The 20,144-nt window shown below is 38.3% G+C and overlaps 1 protein-coding gene across 5 annotated transcripts in view; it reads left to right on the forward strand.

The window, feature by feature from the left end:
- Positions 1–20,144, forward strand: part of NFIA (nuclear factor I A) — a 357,286-nt gene that overhangs the window by 269,911 nt on the left and 67,231 nt on the right. For all 5 annotated transcript variants that reach the window (XM_079103807.1, XM_079103806.1, XM_079103808.1 and 2 more), the window contains one exon: positions 11,313–11,441. In XM_079103807.1, the coding sequence (XP_078959933.1) occupies positions 11,313–11,441 (129 nt within the window). The remainder of the gene's footprint in view (positions 1–11,312; positions 11,442–20,144) is intronic.

Below are 20,144 nucleotides of genomic sequence, written 5' to 3' on the forward strand. Positions count from 1 at the left end.
TCACACATGAGCAATGTAGATATTTTCTAGACTCAGATCTTACCACAATTTGATATGAAGATATGTATGTATGCCTGTATTTTGTTACTAGAAAGCTGCTAAAATTTTTAAATATATATTCTATAATAGAAATAACCAATGTTGGTTGAGCACATACTACAGACCATACATTGCTACAAGCTGTGTATATATGCCTATTTTAAATACATATATAATAAATACATTCATGTGATATGTATATAAATATGTCTGTATGCAGATATATATTCATTTAATTCATGTAAAAAGTGATGCTTATCACTAATAATAATATTTTCAGGCTTATTTCCCTCATATGTTTTCATATTTTTCCTTTATACTGATGACCCTATAAATGTTGAAGAATCAAGTATAACACATCAGTTTATGTGGAACTAAAGTTCTTTTTGTCCATCGATGTTTTCAATAAAGGAGTTCTTTAGTGCCCCAGAATAAAGGGCTTTACATGGGGAATGGGAAGAGCAAGAAAGAAGCCTGTGGCTCAGGTGGATGCCTGCAGTTCATAGCTGTGAACAGTTTTCTTGTGGGGCCTTGGATGTCCCAATTGCTTTCCTGCTCAGCAGAGAATTACAATAATGCCTATTTATCCAACACTATCTATCCATGGATTTCAGATACATCAGATTCTCATCAGTTAATCAAAGACATGGCACCCATTTCAAGAGGAAGGGTGAATTACCTCCTAGATTACGAGAAATGCTCACTCTGATGTAGTAAATCAGGGGTATTTCCTGGTGGATTCCTTAACAGCACACCAAGTGCCAAAAGAGAGCTGGTTCCTTCCAACACTGATTCATAAAGTATGTCTCTCAAATGAGAGAAAACTTTAGGAATGAACGAGTCACTTTATTTTGAAATGTCTCTTTAAAAAAAAAAAAAAATTTAGTTGTAGATGGACTCAATGCCTTCATTTATTTACGTGGTGCTGAGATTCGAACCCAGTGTCTCACATGTGCTAGGCAAGCACTCTACCACTGAGTGACAACCCCAACCCTGAAATGTCTCTTAAACCTGAAGAAAAATTAGAATGATTGAACCCACTAAATACAATCTTTTGGCTTGACTCTTCAAAATAAAAGTATTACCCAAATTTCTTATCAGTTAGAAGCCTCTCTGAAGCCTTTGGATTTTTAAATTCAAAGTACTTTGGCTCTTTATTCTTTGGTCTGTTGGGAGTTAGGGACTCTGCTCATGGTCCAGTGACTCCAGCCCGCTTTGGAGACCAGTAACACAGCTGTGGACGTTCAGGATTTATTAGATGCTCCATGCTTCCACCTTTTGGTGTGGGCCAAGCATCTTTATTATTCTTCATTTTGAAGAAGCATCCTATCTCTAGAGGTCTTCCATTTTGAGCATAAGGAGACACATGTACTTGTGACATTTCCATTTACCTGGCTCGAAGTCCTTTCAAGTCCTAAGAAATTCCAGGGATGGCAGCTCAGCATCCACTTCAGAAGTGTTCTCTGCAGTCCACATTATTCTGCTGGGTTAGCTAATCCAACCTGGAAATTAGTTCACTATGATTAGCTTCCAAGATTAGTGAATGCTGGGGCACCATGATGACATGTCACTTAATGCCCAGCAGAAGTTGCCATCTGCCTTTCAGCCAGGGTGCGAACACAGGGAAGGGAGGGTCTATCAGAGTGGCTATGCAGGACCTCACCTTTGGACACTCTTTAGGAATTTATATAAGCAGCACTGTATGTTCTGATGTCAATACACATGTAAGGATTAAAAGTAGTAAGGGATGCTTAGGAATGCCTTTCAGGGCCAGTTATTCTTTGATATTTACACTTCATAATGGCAACACCTGCTTCTAATTTTAAGAGTTCTTTCTTCCAGTGGGTGATTTTTTTCTCTACAGAAATTTTATCCTCAAAAGACTTAACTAGTAATTTTTCTCCTTTTGATGTGCTTGATATTTTTATGAGTTTGTCCATCAGCACTGAAGCCTTAACAGGCCTTTAAATTAAAAGAAATCTTTGTAACACATAGTCCTTATTTTAAGTCATATAAATTTTTGTACTAGCCACACATTTGGAGACTTTTGCAGAAACATAATGTATCATAAATGTCATTATCTGCCACTTGGACTACTGGATAGTTGTCTTAAATCGACTAAAACCAGGGACATAGATCAACTCTCCATTATGGGAGCAGTCCAGTAGGTAACTTAAATTCAATACCCATGTTGGTTTGTCTTCCACATTCAAAGGAAGTGTTGGTGGCAGTTGCCATTTGAGAGCTAGTGAGCTAGGAAAAAAACTAAAGAGGAACCTAATTTTTCTCTATAGACATATATGGAAACAGTTCTTTGGTTTGGAGATAGCCAGACTAGTTGCAGGGCCCATCATAGTTTGCTTTCTTGTTTTTATCTTCTATGAAGACCTTTTCCTCACAGGTGCTAGATAAAGTTCATCGCGTGAGTAGAAAAAGCTGTGAAAGATGGTATGTAGCTAGCAACCCATTCTGATTGGCCTGCAGGGAGTTGTCTGTTTAAAATTGGATCCTTGTGTTGGGTTCCAAAAAAAAAAAAAAAAAAAGGTGTGAATTTGAAAAAGAAGTGTTAAAGCATGACTCCAGAGAAAATGTCGGCCATGAGCAGATTTTAGTTTAAGTAAAAACCATACTTTAAAATTTGGACAAATAAGACAAGGAGAAAAATGGGTGAATCATTAACTCCAATATAAAAGCACTATGGCAAGCAGGTTTCATCAAACTTGTAAAAGACACACAACAGAGCCATGGACTGAATGGAACGCGCTCATTTATTTAATTGATATGCAAGACTGCCAAGCATTTACCCTTAGTGTCAGATAAGTAATTTTTAATAAAATATTTCCAAGATATGAAGACAGTTAGGAAAACAGCATGGTTTTTAATAATTGCACTCATAAGTAAATAGATCTATCATTATGTTGTCACAAAGAATGACAGTGAGCAGAAATATCCTGCTAATCCCTCTCAGATAAGTATTTAATGTAATTAGACAGACACCATCTCTTCTGTTGAATGTAGCATTAATCATTAGAAGTACAACTTTACACAGAATACTCTTCTCTGATATGTCATTGTTAATAAAAAAAAAGCAAACTACTTTGTCAGACACTGTTTCAGACAATGACATATATCTATTTGTATGATTTATATCAGCACAGTTATTTCCCTTTTATTGTTTTCAGTTTGGTTTAATACTGTTTAATATTAACATGGTTCTTTTGAATCCATGAAACTGTATTTGAGGTTGGTTGTTCATTTCATTTTGCAAAATATCAGGGTGATGTACATGCTTGAACTGGAAGTACTTTTAAGTTTGGAAATAACTTTGAGTTCACCAATCTAAAATGAAGAGATAGCTCTAATATAGAGAGATTTTACTATAAGGAATGGTCTAGAAGTTTTCTGCATTAAGTAACAGCTTAATGCAGAGCCTCTTCCTATGAAAACTTTCATGTTCAAACGATGAAATGTGTTGCCCCTCTCCAGCATCTACCAGCACTGTCTTTTTAAAAAATCCATTTTCTTTTGCTGTGCAGCTTCTAGCTTGAACTGTGAACTACTGAATAGTTAGAAAGTGATAGCAGCTCAATACATTGCACAACTCTATCCTCCCACTTTCCCAGCCACTCAAAGGCCTTTGAAGGCAAAGAATAGGGCTACTGAAGGATGGCAGGCAGATGTCACTAAGTAACAGGTGGAGGTCAAAATCGTTTATTTGTGGGGATGAGCAGAGTGCAGAGATGAAAAATCAAATGCTTTGCCATAATAAGGTTTAGCAAGAAAATGCTGACTACACCAAGCCTAGATTCTAGCTGACAGAACCTTTTCTAGTGTTTATTACTTGATTTCACAGTTCAAGCAATTTGAAGAGGCCTAAAATTATATTCTTTTTCCCCTATGAAATGTTTCAATCAGTTTCACTTTTTTTTTTCTTTAAATAAAGTGCTGGGTGCTTTACATGCATCCGGGAAACATTGGGACTAATAGAGTTCCAGGGCCAGCATATTCCAAACACACATTGGCATAGACTACTCATCTTTCAAGTTAAATGTCACCAGTAGGATCCTCAAAATCCAAGTATTTGATTATTGTTTTAAGTGACAGAAAGGAACATATTTAAATAAACACTTAAGTTCACATCATCCAGGCTAATGGTACATGCCAAGAAAACATCTATGGGGATAATTACAAAACTTGGGCACTGGGTTAACTACATCTTGTTGGAGATGGAGAGGAAAAGACTTTCATTTCTTCCCCCGTTTTACAGTTCTGCATTTGTATCATGCCTATGCTTTGCTTTTAGAACCTAAAAAAGAACTACACATTGAAAAGGTTCAAAAGTAAGATTTGCCTCCTGTTGCACAGTGGGACCAAAAAGTGAAAATTATTTGGTGTTACATAGATAAGAGCTGTTCATAGAACTTTGTGCAGTGATGGAAATGTTCTCTGTCTGCACCGTCCAATCTTGTAGCCACATATTGCTGTTGAACACTGGAACCATGACTGTGCTGAGCAACTGAATTTTTGAAATCATCTAATATGAATTCTTTTAAATTTAGGTAGTCACCTACAGCTTGCAGCTCCCATGTTGGTCAGTGCAGATATAAACCAAACAAATATATGGTGGGAGTGGTTCACTTTTTCAGCTGGATATCTAAGCAGAATGAATGAAACATTATGCTATTACATTTTTGATGTAAAGAAAGTTAATTTTTCTCAGAAATTTCTTCTTTATCCCCAGTCCTTCTGTGAACGTGTGTGATTGCTCTTTTGAGTCGAAATCGATCCTTCCCTCCACATGGGGCTCGGGGAATGGGATGGGAAGGGCCGACGCACTGGGCGGGGAATCGCCAAGCTCTTGTAAATACACAGTTTTCTTATTTCAGTTTTATCACTGGGGCATCTGTTTACCTTGAAGACAGAGGAAGTTCTCTAAAAAGTCAAGAGACTTTATTGTTGGCCCAGAAACGGGATTTTTATGTGACATTTTCCTCATATCTATTCTTTACTCTCTCTGGTTGTAAATTTTCACTTATAAATGAACATTTGGAATACATTAGAGAATTCAGCATTTCTTTCCTCCTATATAATCATATCATTTTACTCCATACCCTCCTTTTTTAAAAGTTGAAGGAATCACTGTGTCCTCAAACCATTTAGGTTACCTGAACTTCTTTATGATATGGCAATTCTTTTGGGGGTCCTTGCAGCTCTTTGTAAGTGGTTGCCTATTGAGCGAGAAGGATGAACCTCAGAAGCTTTATTAACTTTCATTTTATTCTCTCCATCATAAAAATGATTTTAAGACATTTTTATTCACTGACAAAGGCTAAAAGTCAAAATAGTCTGAAAGTTTTACCTTTTTATTGTCAAGTGTGTTAATTATAATAAATGACATTAGAGTGAACGTTAATGGATTTTATCATTAGGACACAAATCTGAGAAAAGTGCAGTGTCTTCAACTTCCTCCTCCTATCTCATAGCATGTGTTTATACCCACTGGAACACAATGATCCTGATGCTGAGAGAGTAATCTACCCAATCACTACCTTTATTTAGCATCAGGGTTGAAGATAAGCTAATCATGAAGGGTAGCTGAAATGGTTCTAGAAAGTTCCTGTTCTTGACTGTGGGGGAATTTCCTGCATCTGGAAGAGATGTGTCTGAGCATAAATCTGTTGATGGTAGATGACTTGCAAAATATGGTACCGGTACTCACTTCTCATCTCGGGCTTGAGAAATGTCACTGAAATTTATTCTGAGCCCATTAGTCTGACGGACAGGAGGCTATCTGTTCCCCACACTTAGGCCTGAAAGGGCAGGGAGATCTGAGTGCCTGCACGCAAGAGGAGCACTCACCATGGCAGGTGGCATCAATTAGACTGGAACACTTACCAAAAAATAATAATAATAATTTAAGTATCATTATTAAGCTCAGACTTAAACCAGCTCATGATAGGTTAATACCAATAAGGCAGATAAGTACTACTTTTTTTCTTCTTCAAAAACAGGGATCTTGGAAGAGTGGCACACTGAAAGGAGCAGGGGCCTCGATGGCTTGGGTTCAAGTCTTGGCTCCACCAGTTACTGACTTTGTAGCTTCTCACCTTCTTGGGGGCTTCTGTCCCTCAGCGTCCTCTCTCCTCCCAGGCGTTGCCTTCTGCCTACCTGCTGGACTTGCCCATCAGCATTCAGGCACACTGGACTCCCTCCTACCTGCAGAAAGCTCTCCCTGGCCCCTCTCCTAGAGCTACCACCCTATTCTCTGCTCTCTACAGACTAATTTGATAGAAGAACTGACTACACCCATCCTCCCTGCTTCCTCACTTTCCATGGATTTTGTAAATCATTCCTCCTACCTTCCACACACCTCACTCTCCTAGGGCTTGTTTCCCAAGAGTGTTAGAAACACTCATGTTGTCAAATCCAGTGGACCCTTTTTTGTCCTCACTGTAGAGTTAGCACCCCTGTATTCATGCTTTCGCTTTCTCTAGTTTCAGTTACCCACAGTTAACCATGGCCCTAAAATATTAATAATTGCCTTAAGTCTGGGCATAGTGTAACTGGGCCCTTGCTCAGGGTCTCACAAGGCTACAGTCAGAAGTTTGTTCAGGCCGTAAATTCAGTGAGTTGTCACAGCCTGGGGCTGAAGTATCACTTGGTAGCTGCTTGATCATGGGCAAGTTGTGTACCCTCTCTTGCTATCTAACTTCTTCAATGTTAAATTGTAAATAGGAAGGATAATCATACCTTCCTACCTGAGATGAAATGTAAAACCACAGTTGGTAGTTTTTATTATTCTCGGTCTGATTTTTTAGAAATTATTGATATACAGAGATTTGAGTTTTTCAGTTGCTTCCCAGCTCTTTGGGGGCCACTCAAGTTGAAGGCTTTGCCTTTAGATTCCATGTAATATTTGCTCTAATAAAAGTCTTAAAGACAGGTCAATTCCAAGGTTGACAGTGGAAAAGGAATATCCAAAATCATTAATAACCAACCTTGGTGCAAGTGGGGTCCTCTCCAGCCTGCTTATGTACTGAATTTAAAGTTGAAGTGCAGAATTGCTTCTTTGGGGAGTTTCTCTCAGCTTACCTCTTGAGTGTATGACAAAACATCTCTCTAACGTCTAGTTCCTCTTTTCCAGTCTTCACCTGATTGGCGCAGGCCCACCAAGGACAATGTTCCTTTTCTTAACTCAAGGTCAAATGATCAGGACCTTAATTATATCTGCAAAAGTCACTTCATCCTTGCAGCATAACATAACCTAATCAGAAGACTGACATCCATAATATTTACAAGTACTTCCAAGTGCAAGGGGAGGGAACTATACAAGGTGTGCACAATAGGGACCTGGAACCTTGGGAGTCATCTCAGAATTCTGACTACCACAATTATTAATAAGTAACCTATAGAAATCTTTGTGAATACTATGTGTGGCCTGTATTTCCAAAGTGTTCTTTTTGGGCTTCATAATTCTAACTACCTCTAGGGATCAGAACCCCTGAGGTACTAGATTTCCATATGTATTTGCAATCAGGTACTGAACACAATTTGGAATGACTCAGGCAGCTTAGAAAAATGGCAAACTGAAGAGAAATTCAGGAAGTCTGGATGTTTAGAAAACCAGTGACAAACCAATATGCTTACTGAAAACTGTCTGCTATCTCCTTTTGCCACCAATACATTTTTTATATCAACCAAAAAAAGGAAATATTGAAACAAAACGTTATGCTGTATTTCTGCTTCCGATTCTATACAATTCTTTATTTTTTCATTACTGAACATTTTATTTGATCCAGAAAAGGGTAGCATTACTTAATAATCTCTTTTTATAAAGATCTTATGCTTCTAGAAAATACATAGACATTAGAGTGTTGATTCATCAAGAGAAAGCCAATCAGTCATTAATTCATACAGTAATTGTGTAACAGTTGTGTGTAGATAATTGACAAAAGAAATTTTAACAAGGAAGTTATTTTTAAAGTAATGTACAGAAGCCAAATTTGATTTCAAAAATAAAAGACAAGATTAATGTTCTTCAGCTTTTAACATAGAGCAGTTTACTAGCATTTTGAAATTTCGTCTGGTCAATTAAGTATACAAAGCAAATTAACCAAAACATACATTATGCATGTAGAGAAAATATTAAAGTATATAATAAGGAAATGTGCTCAATACGAGTCTTTAAAAATTGAAAACACAAAGTAATTTTGAGATTCATGACAGCCTCAGGCTTCATATTACTTGACTGTGATAAATTTAGAAGATTAGACATAGTTTGGCTTGTTGCTCTTGCATGCCAACAGTGTTTCTTCCCTCTTTAACTCTTTCAAGGAAGATTTAAATTTTGCTCTTTTAAGCTCATTTACCAACTTGATCTTTTTTTTTTTTTTTTTTTTTGGAACTCTGGGGCACTCAATCACTGAGCCATATCCTCAGCCCTTTTTAAAATTTTATTTAGAGACAGGGTCTCTCTGAGTTGCTCATGGTCTCACTAAATTTTTGAGGCTGACTTTGAACTCTCAATCCTCCTGCCTCAGCCTCCTGAGCCACTGAGATTACAGGCGTGCACCACTTCTTCTGGCCAACTTCATCATTCTTGATGCTTGTCATTGCCCAAATTTTACTTATAATTCCTCCATTGAAAGGGTAAACGGGATTAAAATCACACCAACATTTCTGCAGTATTTAAAATGGCATGGATGGGAGACATGAACATTTTTTTAAAATAACTTTTTCTTGAGTCAAACCATTTGCTTTTTCAATAAGGCTAGTTCATATATGGAATTCCATTGATGATTTCACTGTTGGAAATCATTGCCAACTTGCAAGTTTTGATGTTTTCCATTTTCTATTCTATTTCTATCTCAGTTTCATGACATATAATTCAGGCATTTGACTGAATTTAAATTAGTGAACTGATAGGCAACTGAAAATTGACTTGTAAAAGAGATTTGAATCAGTTGGGAAGTTTATTCACATTTTTATTTCTTTAATTTTTTTATTTGAAATTTCTTCCCTATTGTAATTGCATGATAATACCTCAGCTTAGGCTACTTGGAGTGAATATTCATCCAAAACCTTAATTCACTATCTGTGTTAGAGCATTGGAGTAGTATAGCTGGTTACCTTTAAACAGGCAAACAAATATAAAGTCACTTGGTTTAGTAACTTTGTTTTTAATTCAAATCACATAGATGTAGATTCAGAAAAGACCTGATCTAGATGTGTCAAGTTAGTATGAAATCACAGGCCACTCACTCTGTATTTATGTCTAACTATACAAACATGCTTACAATTTACAATTCATTTCTTTTCTGAGATCAGAACCCCAAGTTTCGCTGTGTCTGAACATCTATTAGTAAAGGCACAAATAAAACTGAGATTCATATAAGTAGTTTAAATATCTTTTTGGACCACATGGTATGTTTCATACCCTTTAATAGATGTCTTGAACATAGGGGCAAAATAGACATTATCTCTCTCTCTCTCTCTCTCTCTCTCTAGAATCTTTGAATGTAGTCACAGTAGAAGGTCATGTTGTGGAATTGCATTCAGGAAACGTGATCAGAAATAACAAGGACATAGTTAGACATAGTTCAAATGAACTAAATTTCTGGACAGAATCTATGGCTATAAAGTGTTTGGCACAGTGCATGGTACTAGCAATTATTCAATAACGATTACATACTAATGGTCACTTTTTTTATTACCTTTTTTTTTCTAGTTCACCCAGATAAGTCTCTGCTCATAAGCAGAGAACAACACAGGTAGACAGTAAAAAACAAATTAAATTTGGTTCTTTTGACATATCCAGACCATTTTTATGCTGGAAACTTAAGAGAGCCCAAATTTATCCTGCAATGTGGAGATTAGGAGTCATTTCCTCTATTTTATATCCAAATTTTTATTGTTTTAATTGGCACCGTACCAAACTGATAGATGCCTCCAGTTGTGTGTGTAATTACAAGGGAATATTTTCTTTTTTTTGGAATATTTTCTTATTATTTTTCTTTCCAAATCATTTCTTAAGCTGAAGATGCTATGAAAACCTTAGACATTATAGAGAAAATACTATTTTAAAAAACAAGATTTTATTGTGTTTTCTTAACATAAATGTAATCTACACTTCTCATAGAAAAGACAGGTAAACAAAAAGAAGTCAAGGAAAACTATCCAACCCAACACAGGGAGAACTACTATTAGAATTTATGCATATTTCCTCCTACTTCTTCCTCTATGTATAGCAGTACCTTTTAAAATGATGTCACAGTGCAACATCCTATTTTGTAATTTGCTTTTTTCATATATATAAAACATTATATTATAAATACCTCTCTGTATCATTACTCATTTATAGTATTCTTTGCATTGGTTATACCATATTTATTAAACCACTCCCCAGCTGTTGGGCATTTAAGGTTTTTACTTTTATCTTCTCTTTTTTCTATTATTAATAATTCATTGAATGAACAACAGAGTTGCTATTATTGAGGGCATTTTTATGTTAAAACAGCTAAATTATTAAAAATGTAGAGAAAGTGCTTTGGGACTAACGTAAGGTAACTGACAAGACAAAGTGGCTGCACATGAGGTCTTTGTGTGCTTAGGTAGCCTCCTTCCTAAGGTTCCCAGAGGTCATAAACACACAAAACAGCTTTTAGGGAACACTGGAAAAATGGAACCCTTTGTTAGTCAACTTTCTGTTACTGTAACAGACACTTGAGATAATCAACTTATGAAGAGAAAATGTTGTTTTGGCTCACAGTTTTAGATGTTCTAGTCTATGATCAGGTAGTCTCTGGTGGGGGTACCAGATAGCAAAGGCAAAGAATGTGTAGAAGAGCAAAACTGCTCATCTTATAGCCAGAAAGCTACAGAGAGCAAGAGGAAGGGACCAGGATCCCATAATCCCCTTCAAGGGCACACCCCCAATGACAAAATGACCTCCTGCCAGGCCCCACCTCTTAAACATTCCACCACCCCAGGGACCCAAACTATACCAAATCTTTATAACGAGGATCAGTTATCAGAAAATGGGCTGTGAGTTAGTCAAATAAATTGAAGTCAATTATAAACTCATTTTCAGAGGATAATTCTGTCACCTGTTTGTTCCTGTGACAATTTCAAAGCAATCTGAAATAAATTTTCCACTCACAGGTAGAACAGTTCTTTATTGTTTCTGCTTTAATCCTTTAAATGTTGTCTTTTAGGTTGCAGGGGCTGTTGTTGCATGAATTAAATTGTACTTACTAATTCATCCTTCTTGCCAGGAATGCCATCTCCAACTACGCTGAAGAAGTCGGAGAAGTCTGGTTTCAGCAGCCCCTCCCCTTCGCAGACCTCCTCCCTGGGAACGGCATTCACACAGCATCACCGACCGGTCATTACAGGACCCAGAGGTGAGCCACTCCATAGGGTCCCTTGAGGGTACGTGTATGGTGTCTGTGAGACCAGAGTAGCAAATTGGGACACAGTGAGGGCTCCCTCAGAATGCTCCCGAGGGCAGCCAGTGCTCCATTTTCTTATCTGGAGGGAAGCCTGAAATTTTAGGCACCAAAGAAAGTTGGTATCAAATCCTCATTTCTTTCTTAAGGAGAAAAAGGTTCAAACCTGTTTTCTTGTCAGTGAGATTTTACAAAGAAGTGGAGAAAGTAGCTTAAATCAAACCAAAATCAAATCTGCCCTACAAGTTGTTTGAGAGGGCATATGTGTGTTTTGTGCATGTTAGATGAGTCTATTTCCATGTGGCCAGTTACCTGTTTTCAAGTAATACCTTTTTTTTTCCCTCTCTCTCTCTCATCCCTGCTGATTCTCTTCCCATGAAACCTGATTTCAATATGTGGCATCTTGCGTTGAGGTTGTTTTCATTGGGGTGTTGACGAGCGGTCTTCATTCACTCCTTTTGAAGTGGTAAATAGTTTGTCTGGTTTTCATTGCAACATTTTCATTATTTTTGTCTTGTGTGCTTTTAAGTTTATTATTAAAATGTGTCCACAAGAAATACGATTTGTATTTCACATTAAAGACAAGCCTTAAACCTCAAGAGAATGTCAGCAAATCACTTAACTTGATCTTATTGCAAGATGAAAATATTTATTAGTTTGTTTATGAAACTCCCACAGTAGGAGTATGAATAATTGTAACCACGTTTGCGTTCTTCCATCCGATTTTCGTTTAGGTAGGTCTGTGATCTACCAGCTGGTATCATAAAGCATCCTGGAAAGTTATGGTCTCTTGTCTACTTTGACATACACCTGGGGAAACTGATATTTCTTGCATTAATCTAAGTGTTAGTCTCACAAATCTGAATCCTTTTATGAATACTGTGTGCATCTCAGGGATAAATACAGCAGTAGAGAGGGCTATGGGATACACACGGGGAGATCACATGGAGGAAATAAGCACTGTGAGTTGCAATGTGAAGTAACTTCTTCATCAACAATTATGAAAACTTAATTCATCTTTAAACATCCTGTGATCACTGACAACTTTCTCAAGGTCCTTTATAATTTTTCACGTGTATATGCAGTATAATCAGAGATGCTTACCATATATGTGTGCACATATATAACTTGAAAACCCACATCTAAATTGGATTATACAATCCCAGAATAAGCCTCTTTAAATGATGTAGCATTGCAGTATTATCCTCATCATTAACATTCATTGAACATCTAAACCATAGTGGGGAATCAGATACTGAACTCTTTTTATAAGGATAGTTACCGTTCCAGGGAGATAAGCCTTGTGTTATTTCTCCCTTTCAATGGTCAGATTAACATATTCAAATGCTAAATGTTAAAGCAAAAATGTCTGCAAGAATTCAGAGGAGAGGACTATGGAGGATTGTTCATTCATTCATTAAACAAGGACTTACTGAGAACTTGTCACTGTACAGACACAGGAGGTCAGTGGTTCCTGTCCTCCCAGGACATGCAGTTTAGGGCAGGAGAGAAGCATGTAAGAAAACAAGCTTTTAGAAATGATGTGGAATAGGATATTTCTTTGACCTTTGTATCAAAGAGTTTCAAAAGTATAGATAGCATTGAAGTCAAATCTTAAAAGATGTTTATGTGGGTGGAGGACATTCCAAACAAAGGTAATGAAGACTGGGAAGAGCAATCAGGACAGCGGGGCAAGCTGCCTCTTTGCTTTTCCACTTGCCTCTGGGTGCCTCAAAGTCTTCTTCAATAAAATGGGGACAGTGCTACTGAGAAATGAGCCTTTTCTTCCAGCCTATATCCTTATACAAAACTACAATAAAACATTGTTTTTGGAGATTCTTCAAAGAGCATAAAGCAATATACATAACTCAATAACTCAATAAGTGTTAAAAGGACCTACTATGCATGTTTTGGCTTAAAACTGTTTTTCTAGAAATTATTGTAACTCCCTAGTACTTACCCACTTGTGTCTTGTTGGGAACTTCTTTATGCTAGATGACTAAGCACATTTGCCAAAGTGGCCCATACTGAGTTGAACCGGAATAGACCACCTTAGCTCACATCCCAAGTTTTAGATCTTTTATTTCTGTTGATAAAATTGTATGTGAGGAAAAGAGAAAGATCCCCAGTTTAAGAAATATGGAATACCAAAGATTCTTTGTTTTCACCAGAATTCAAGATGGTTCCCAGCATCCTTGGTTCTTCTTGCTGGAAAGTCTGCTCAGGTACCATTCTCACTGCACCCACCCTAGTGGTCTGTGAAGGGTGTTGGAGTGGTTGTGATGACCCTCTTCAGTTGCGCCTTGTGGTAAGAGTCACAGCTGAGATAGGATACTTTTTTGTGGGGTGGAGGGAGTTAGGGTATTTTTCCAAGATTAAAATCCAGCCTCTCATTATTTAGGGAGTACTGTCTACAGGTATTATATTCCCTTTCATTATTCTCTGTGCCAGTCATAAGACTCATCTTGCACCTCCATCCCATCTGGGATTAGGATTTACTGTTTTAGGAAGATGAAGCCAAATTTGAGGAGGGAGAGTCCTCCTGAGGGAGTTGGTATGGAATAGACACGACACACTCATAATGGAGAATGCGGCCTCTGCTGCCTTTTCTGTAGCATTACCACAACCAGAATTGGCAAACCAGACACTCTAGAAAGTTAAACTTGAAAAAAGGCCTTGAAGAAAAGTGTGCCCCTCCAAAAACAAATAAAGAGAAAGAAGGAACAACAACAAAAAAACAACACGCAAAAAGTGCATACAGTATTAGATTCCGAACACAAGGGTGGGCTCCAGGTCTGTTTACTGCACTTTTGCTCAGGACCACATGGTAAATTCACCTGCGGTTAGCACCAGGGTGCAAGATTTCTGCTGCCTTCCCTAGCAGTTTTCCCTGGAATGCCTTGACCAGACAAGCAGAAGTCAGCAAGCAACAACTGCAGATGCTTCTCATGCTAAGGAAGGAGGCAATGTTTCCAAAGAGCAAAGCAAGGTCACCACACAAACCCACGTGCACACACACACACACACACACACACACACACACGCGCACGCGCAATGGCCCTATTTTTCACTGCAAATATAAGCTATATTTGGAAATTTGGTGGCAGCTATTTACAAAGGAATCTTCTCTCTGGAGATTGCAAAGGCAGAAAAATAGGACCTTGAAGGGAGGCAGCGTAGTATAAGGGCCTTCTTAGGCTGTGTGGATGGCTATCACAGAATGCCATAGACTGAGTGGTTTTTCAACAACAGAAATTTATTCACAGTGCTGGAGACCAAGAAGTCCGAGATAAGGGCGCCAGCAGATTCAATGTCCAATGAGGGCCTGCTTCTTAGCTCAGTACTGTCTTCTTGTTGGGTCTTTCCTGGGAAGCTACTAACTCACTCTCTGTGGTCTCTTCCATCGTGCCCTAATTCCATCCACAAAGGCTGCACCCTTCTGGCCTAATCAACTTCCAAAGACCCCCTCATTCTGATATCATCACAGTGGTATTTAGGATGTCAACACATGAATTTTGAGAGGACACAGACATCCAGTCTACACCACCAGTTAAGCAACAATTAAGCTCAGGGGTTCATATGTACCAGTGTTTGAATTCTGTGCCACGGCTTATTCCAACTATGTGACCTGGCACTTTGCTTTACCTGTCTGAACCATAGTTTCCACATCTATAAACTGGAGATCCTAATCTCTACCTTGAAAGAATGGTGTATGTAAGGAGTAAATGAAGTCATGTAATTGTAGACATTTACACAGCATCTGGAAGTGGTTCATGAATACTGGTTGGGCAAGCAGTTAATCCTTTTTCATCTAGGCTTGCAAACTTACGCTCACCACCTCCATCTATCAACATTTTACCCCAACCTGGCTCACCTGTAGGTTCAGTATCCCCTATCCAAAATGTTGAGACATGGAGGGTTTCAGGTTTTAGAGTTCTCAGATTTGGCAATATTTGCATATACATAATGAAATCTCTTGGGGCTGGGACCCAAGTCTGAAGACAGAATTCATCTGTATTTTACATACATGATACACAGATATCTGAAGGTAATTTTATAGTGTTTTAAGCATATTTAGGTTTTAACTGATCCATCATGTGAAGCCCAGGTGTGAAGTTTTCCACTTGTGTTATGTGGGCATTCAAAAAGTTTAGGTTTATGGAACTTTTGAGATTTGGAATTTTCAGATTTGGGAACTTGACTCATGCTGCTTTTGACATGAAGCCCATTTTGCAGCACCCGACCTACCATCCCTTCACCCTCCTTACCTAACTCTCTGCCCACACAATTCACTCCACGCCCTTGTCTTGCTTTCTTAGTTAATGTTCATATCTGGTCACCTTACTGGTGTGAAGCTTCCAGGTCTTTCATCTACACATTTTGTATCTTTGTTGTGCCTCACCCAGTGGGTTTTGTGAGTTGGTTGGATAAAAATTAGTCAAATTGCATTTTCACACAAGGCATTCATCCCCACCCCCTGCCTACCACCCCATAGGTTCTCAAAGGTGAAAACCTGTGGTGGTTGTTGCAGTACTTCTTTGTGATTAACGACCAAGATGGGGGAAGAGCCATGGCCTTTCATCTGCAGAGAACTACAAAATAAGCCAGGAAACAGTGGTACAGGCCTGTAATCCCAACTGTGCCGGAAACTGAGGGAGGAGAATTGCAAGTTCAAGGCCAGCCTCAGCAATTTGGCAAGGCCCTGTCTCATAATAAAAAATGCAGGGATGGATGTATGGTCAAGTGGTAGAGTATCCTGGGTTCATTTCTCTAGTACCACAAAAAGAAAATTGAAAGATTAATAAAGCTTTGATACTAAAAGCTTCTGTATGACTTAGTTCATGCTGCTCTGATCACTATGCTAACGGGTAGAGGCATGTGGTCTCTTAAATGTAATTCCTTCTCTGACAGTGGCTTTCTTTATAACTTTGATAAATCACCTAACCTGTGGCCTCAATTTGACCATCTGTACCTTGGGAATAATACTTTGCCACCTGTTTCTGTGTGTGGTTAGAATTAGGCAAAGGGGTTAAGCATGTTGGAATATCCTGGGGTGATAGAAGTTATTAAATTTCAGCAAAGGCATTTCTGTCTTTATCTATTGTTACATTTACTGGGCACTTTGAGCTGAAAGAGGTCTTTCAAAGACTTTCTTGTACCATTACTTAATATTGTAACCATCATAAAGTATGTAGTCGTGACCATTTATCTTAACTACGGCAGTTGGGGAAAAAAAATCTCTGTTCTTCTCTTTGTCTTTCTAAGACTTATAAGTTTGCCTGATGAGCTATAATGTCAAACTCCTTTTGAGAATTATTTGGAGTAATCATCAGTGATATTTTAAGGTTTTCTTGAAAACCTTAAATAAGTTCCTGAAACTTATCTTTATACCTAAAGCCTTTGCTATTTTCAGAAACAACGGGATAATGAATGGTACACATTTTATTTAAATGCTGTATACAAAGTAGAGTATCTGCTTTGGAGATTTAGGAATGAGGAGCTCACTTCATATATTGGGAGGCAGAACTGAAAATAATTGAAAGAAGTGGGCGCCAGGAATCTTCTGGTCTAATGCCTTTTCTGTGTTCATCATAAACATGTTTGGCTGCAAGTAAAGAAAAAATCTGATTAAACAGTAACTTAAGACAATTATATTTCATATAAAAAGAAGCATGTGATTCAGGGCTGGTGTGGTTTGTCCCCCAAAAGTTTATGTCCTAGAAACTTGGTCCCCAGTATAGCCCGGTTGAGGTGATGGAACTTTTAAGAGGTGAGGTAATTAGGTCATGGAGGCTCCGCTGTCTATTGGGAATGGGTCAGGTCTGAGAGGAGTGGATTAGTTCCCAAGAGTGTGGGCTGTTACATAAAGCGTGAACCTGGGCCTTCCCTGGTCTTTGCCCCTTGTTCACTCATGTGCTCTTCTACACACAGCTATTTCCCTTTCTGCTTGCCTGCCAGGTTGTGACAGGGCCAGGGGCTCTAGGTAGAATGCCAACACCATGCTGTTCAGCCCCTCCAACCACCAGAATCTGGAGCCGAATAAACTTCTATACTTTAGAAAGCATTCTGCCTCAGATATTTTGTTATAGTAACACGAAATGGACCAAATCAGCCATGGTTATCATTTTTCTACAGTGTATCCACTATACTCCTGCCTCATATCTACATCCCAGGCAGAAAGAAGGGAGAGGAAAGTTAATGTCAGGGGAAGTACCTGCCAGCTCATTCTGTTACCTTTGATAGAATCTTATGCAACAGGGTCAGTACTATGCCAATGATTGCTTCTATCTGCAAGGGAAGCTGGAAATCTACATTCTAGGTCTTTAATTGAGCATATTGCCACTGTGTATAAAATTAGCTTTATAAATTAATTGATAAGGGAGAATATATTAGTTAGCAGTTCTAAATATTCCACAACTCTTACAAATGAAGAATCTAGTCTGATCAGAGCAGAGACCAAAAATTGTCTCCAGTTTAGTGCCTTTTCTACTATTTCAGTGGTTTCCTACCTTTTTATGCCCCATTGTAAGAAATAAACTGCATGTATTTTAACAATTAGTTTGTTTTCATACTTTTTATTAGACAGAGACATAACATGACCAGTTAGATCTTTGATAATCATGACACAACCTGTGTTATCACACTGGGTTTTTTTAATAGCTGCCATTAAAAAAAATCACTTAGCTATTTTTTTAAACCCATGATTTCTTGCTCCTGGTAAATGCAGGGTTTCTGTGAGCTACAAATCACTCCAAAAAAATATTTCTGAGGTCAGTTTGGCCTTTTTCATTATTGAAATTAACTTGTAAACTCCCATTATCACTGGGGACTCATTAATTTTCCCCACAAATTCTAATCAAGTGGGCGCTGTCCTCGTTGCTGAATAAAGTGAACAGAAGAAGTTTGGATTCTGTCCTCGGGGTGCCTGAGGACAAGACCAGCAGTCGTATTACAAGATAAGCAGCCCAATTCTGAGAAGGTGAAGTGCTCCAAAATATGGAACTTCTTGAGTGCTGTGTTCGTGCTCAGTGCTTGGAGCATTTTAGATTTCAGATTTTTGGATTAGGGATACTCAGCTGGTAAAGTCTATGCAAATATTCTGAAATATAAAACAATCTAAAATCAGAAACACTTCTGGTTCCAAGCGTTTCAAAAAAAGGATGTTTCACCTATTAAGAACAAGGGGAAGGGCAACCTAGTGGAGAACTGCAGTGGCCTTGGGCACTGCGAGAGGCCCAAAATGCATGAGACGCAGCCTCTATTTTCAAACAGTTTGCCTTCTATTTCTAAGTATGCAGAACAGACCAACAGCAGACAAGTCATGCTATTAGACGATTAAGTTCTGAAGGATTGAGACTTAGAAAATGTGAACTTGAGGTTAAACCCCCACTTCTTTGTGAGAAAAAATGTGCATATATGTATATATGCACAAAGGAAGTTTAGAAGTAAAATTGTCCTGATTCTGATGATATATGCATAAGATATACTAAAACAATAGTCATATAAACCAAAGATTTATTGTGCAGCTTTCAAAGAGTCATGCCGGTTTCTGTTTAGAGAGGTAGTCAGAAGTTTATAAGCTCCATAAACCTCTCTAAGTCCATGATTCTCCTGGCCCAAACAGGGATCCTGCTCTTAATGATGAAACATCTGAGGGGCTGAAGTTAACAATATCTCCCAGTTTGGCCAAGAAAAATATACTGAGGAGAATTATGAGCATTAAGATCACCTTCCAGGAAGTTGAGGTCACCAGGAATGGCTGGAGGAGGGTGGATTCATACTACTCATAGACAATAACAGAGGAGCAGACAGGAGAGGTACAACACAGGGGCACCAGTAACGAGTGGAGGGCAGGATCCTGGCTTCATTGTTCGTCCCTGGATCCCTTAGCCTTGTCCTCACATATGCAAAGCACTCAGTGAATGTTGGTTGAATAAATGAATTCATACATGGATTTGACTGAAATGGAGAAAAAGTTTGGGATAACAAGGAGTTCTTTCCATCTCTCTGTGTAATAATAATAAATATTCAAGTGCATGTATCTGGTGGCATGTTTGAGTGCTCCCAATGTATCTCTTTAGTTTTAATTAAGAGCCTCTACCCCTGAGTATTTAGAGAAGTGAGCTCAAAATTATTTGGTCTCCTGTTTAGAGAATATTTGCTGTGGCATTGTCAGTGTTTCTGGCCAAACCAAGAGTCCTCAGAAAGGAATGTGCCCTATTGCATCCCTGTTATCATAGCCATGACGCCCTGCCATTGACATAGACCCCATGTGCTAGGTTTGTTCAGCTTTCTCCTCTCTGATCTGCAAACTTTTTTGCTGCTTAGGAAAGCATTTAACTTAGTTGTAGAACATGCTGGTGCTCAACTGAATCTAATTTGTCTCTCCTGGTTTAGTGCAATTGAATCATCTCAAGAAAATGAGAAGCAATTAAGTACCTGTTGCTAACAAGGTGCTGAAATAATCCACCAACAGATAGACGCAAGGTGTTTATTTATTATTGGAGTATGTCATTTGGGAGAACATTACATTGTCTTTCTCCAAGAGGAATTGCCAGAACTAATTTTCAAATGCAGGCATCAGAGACCTAACAAGTCCCATCTTTGAGGAGCTCGGGAAAGAGAAGCAAGAGGGCTGGGTCAAGGTTAGCACAAGTG

The sequence above is a fragment of the Sciurus vulgaris genome, assembly GCF_902686455.1.
Source record: "Sciurus vulgaris genome assembly, chromosome: 1".
Lineage (NCBI taxonomy): Eukaryota > Metazoa > Chordata > Mammalia > Rodentia > Sciuridae > Sciurus > Sciurus vulgaris.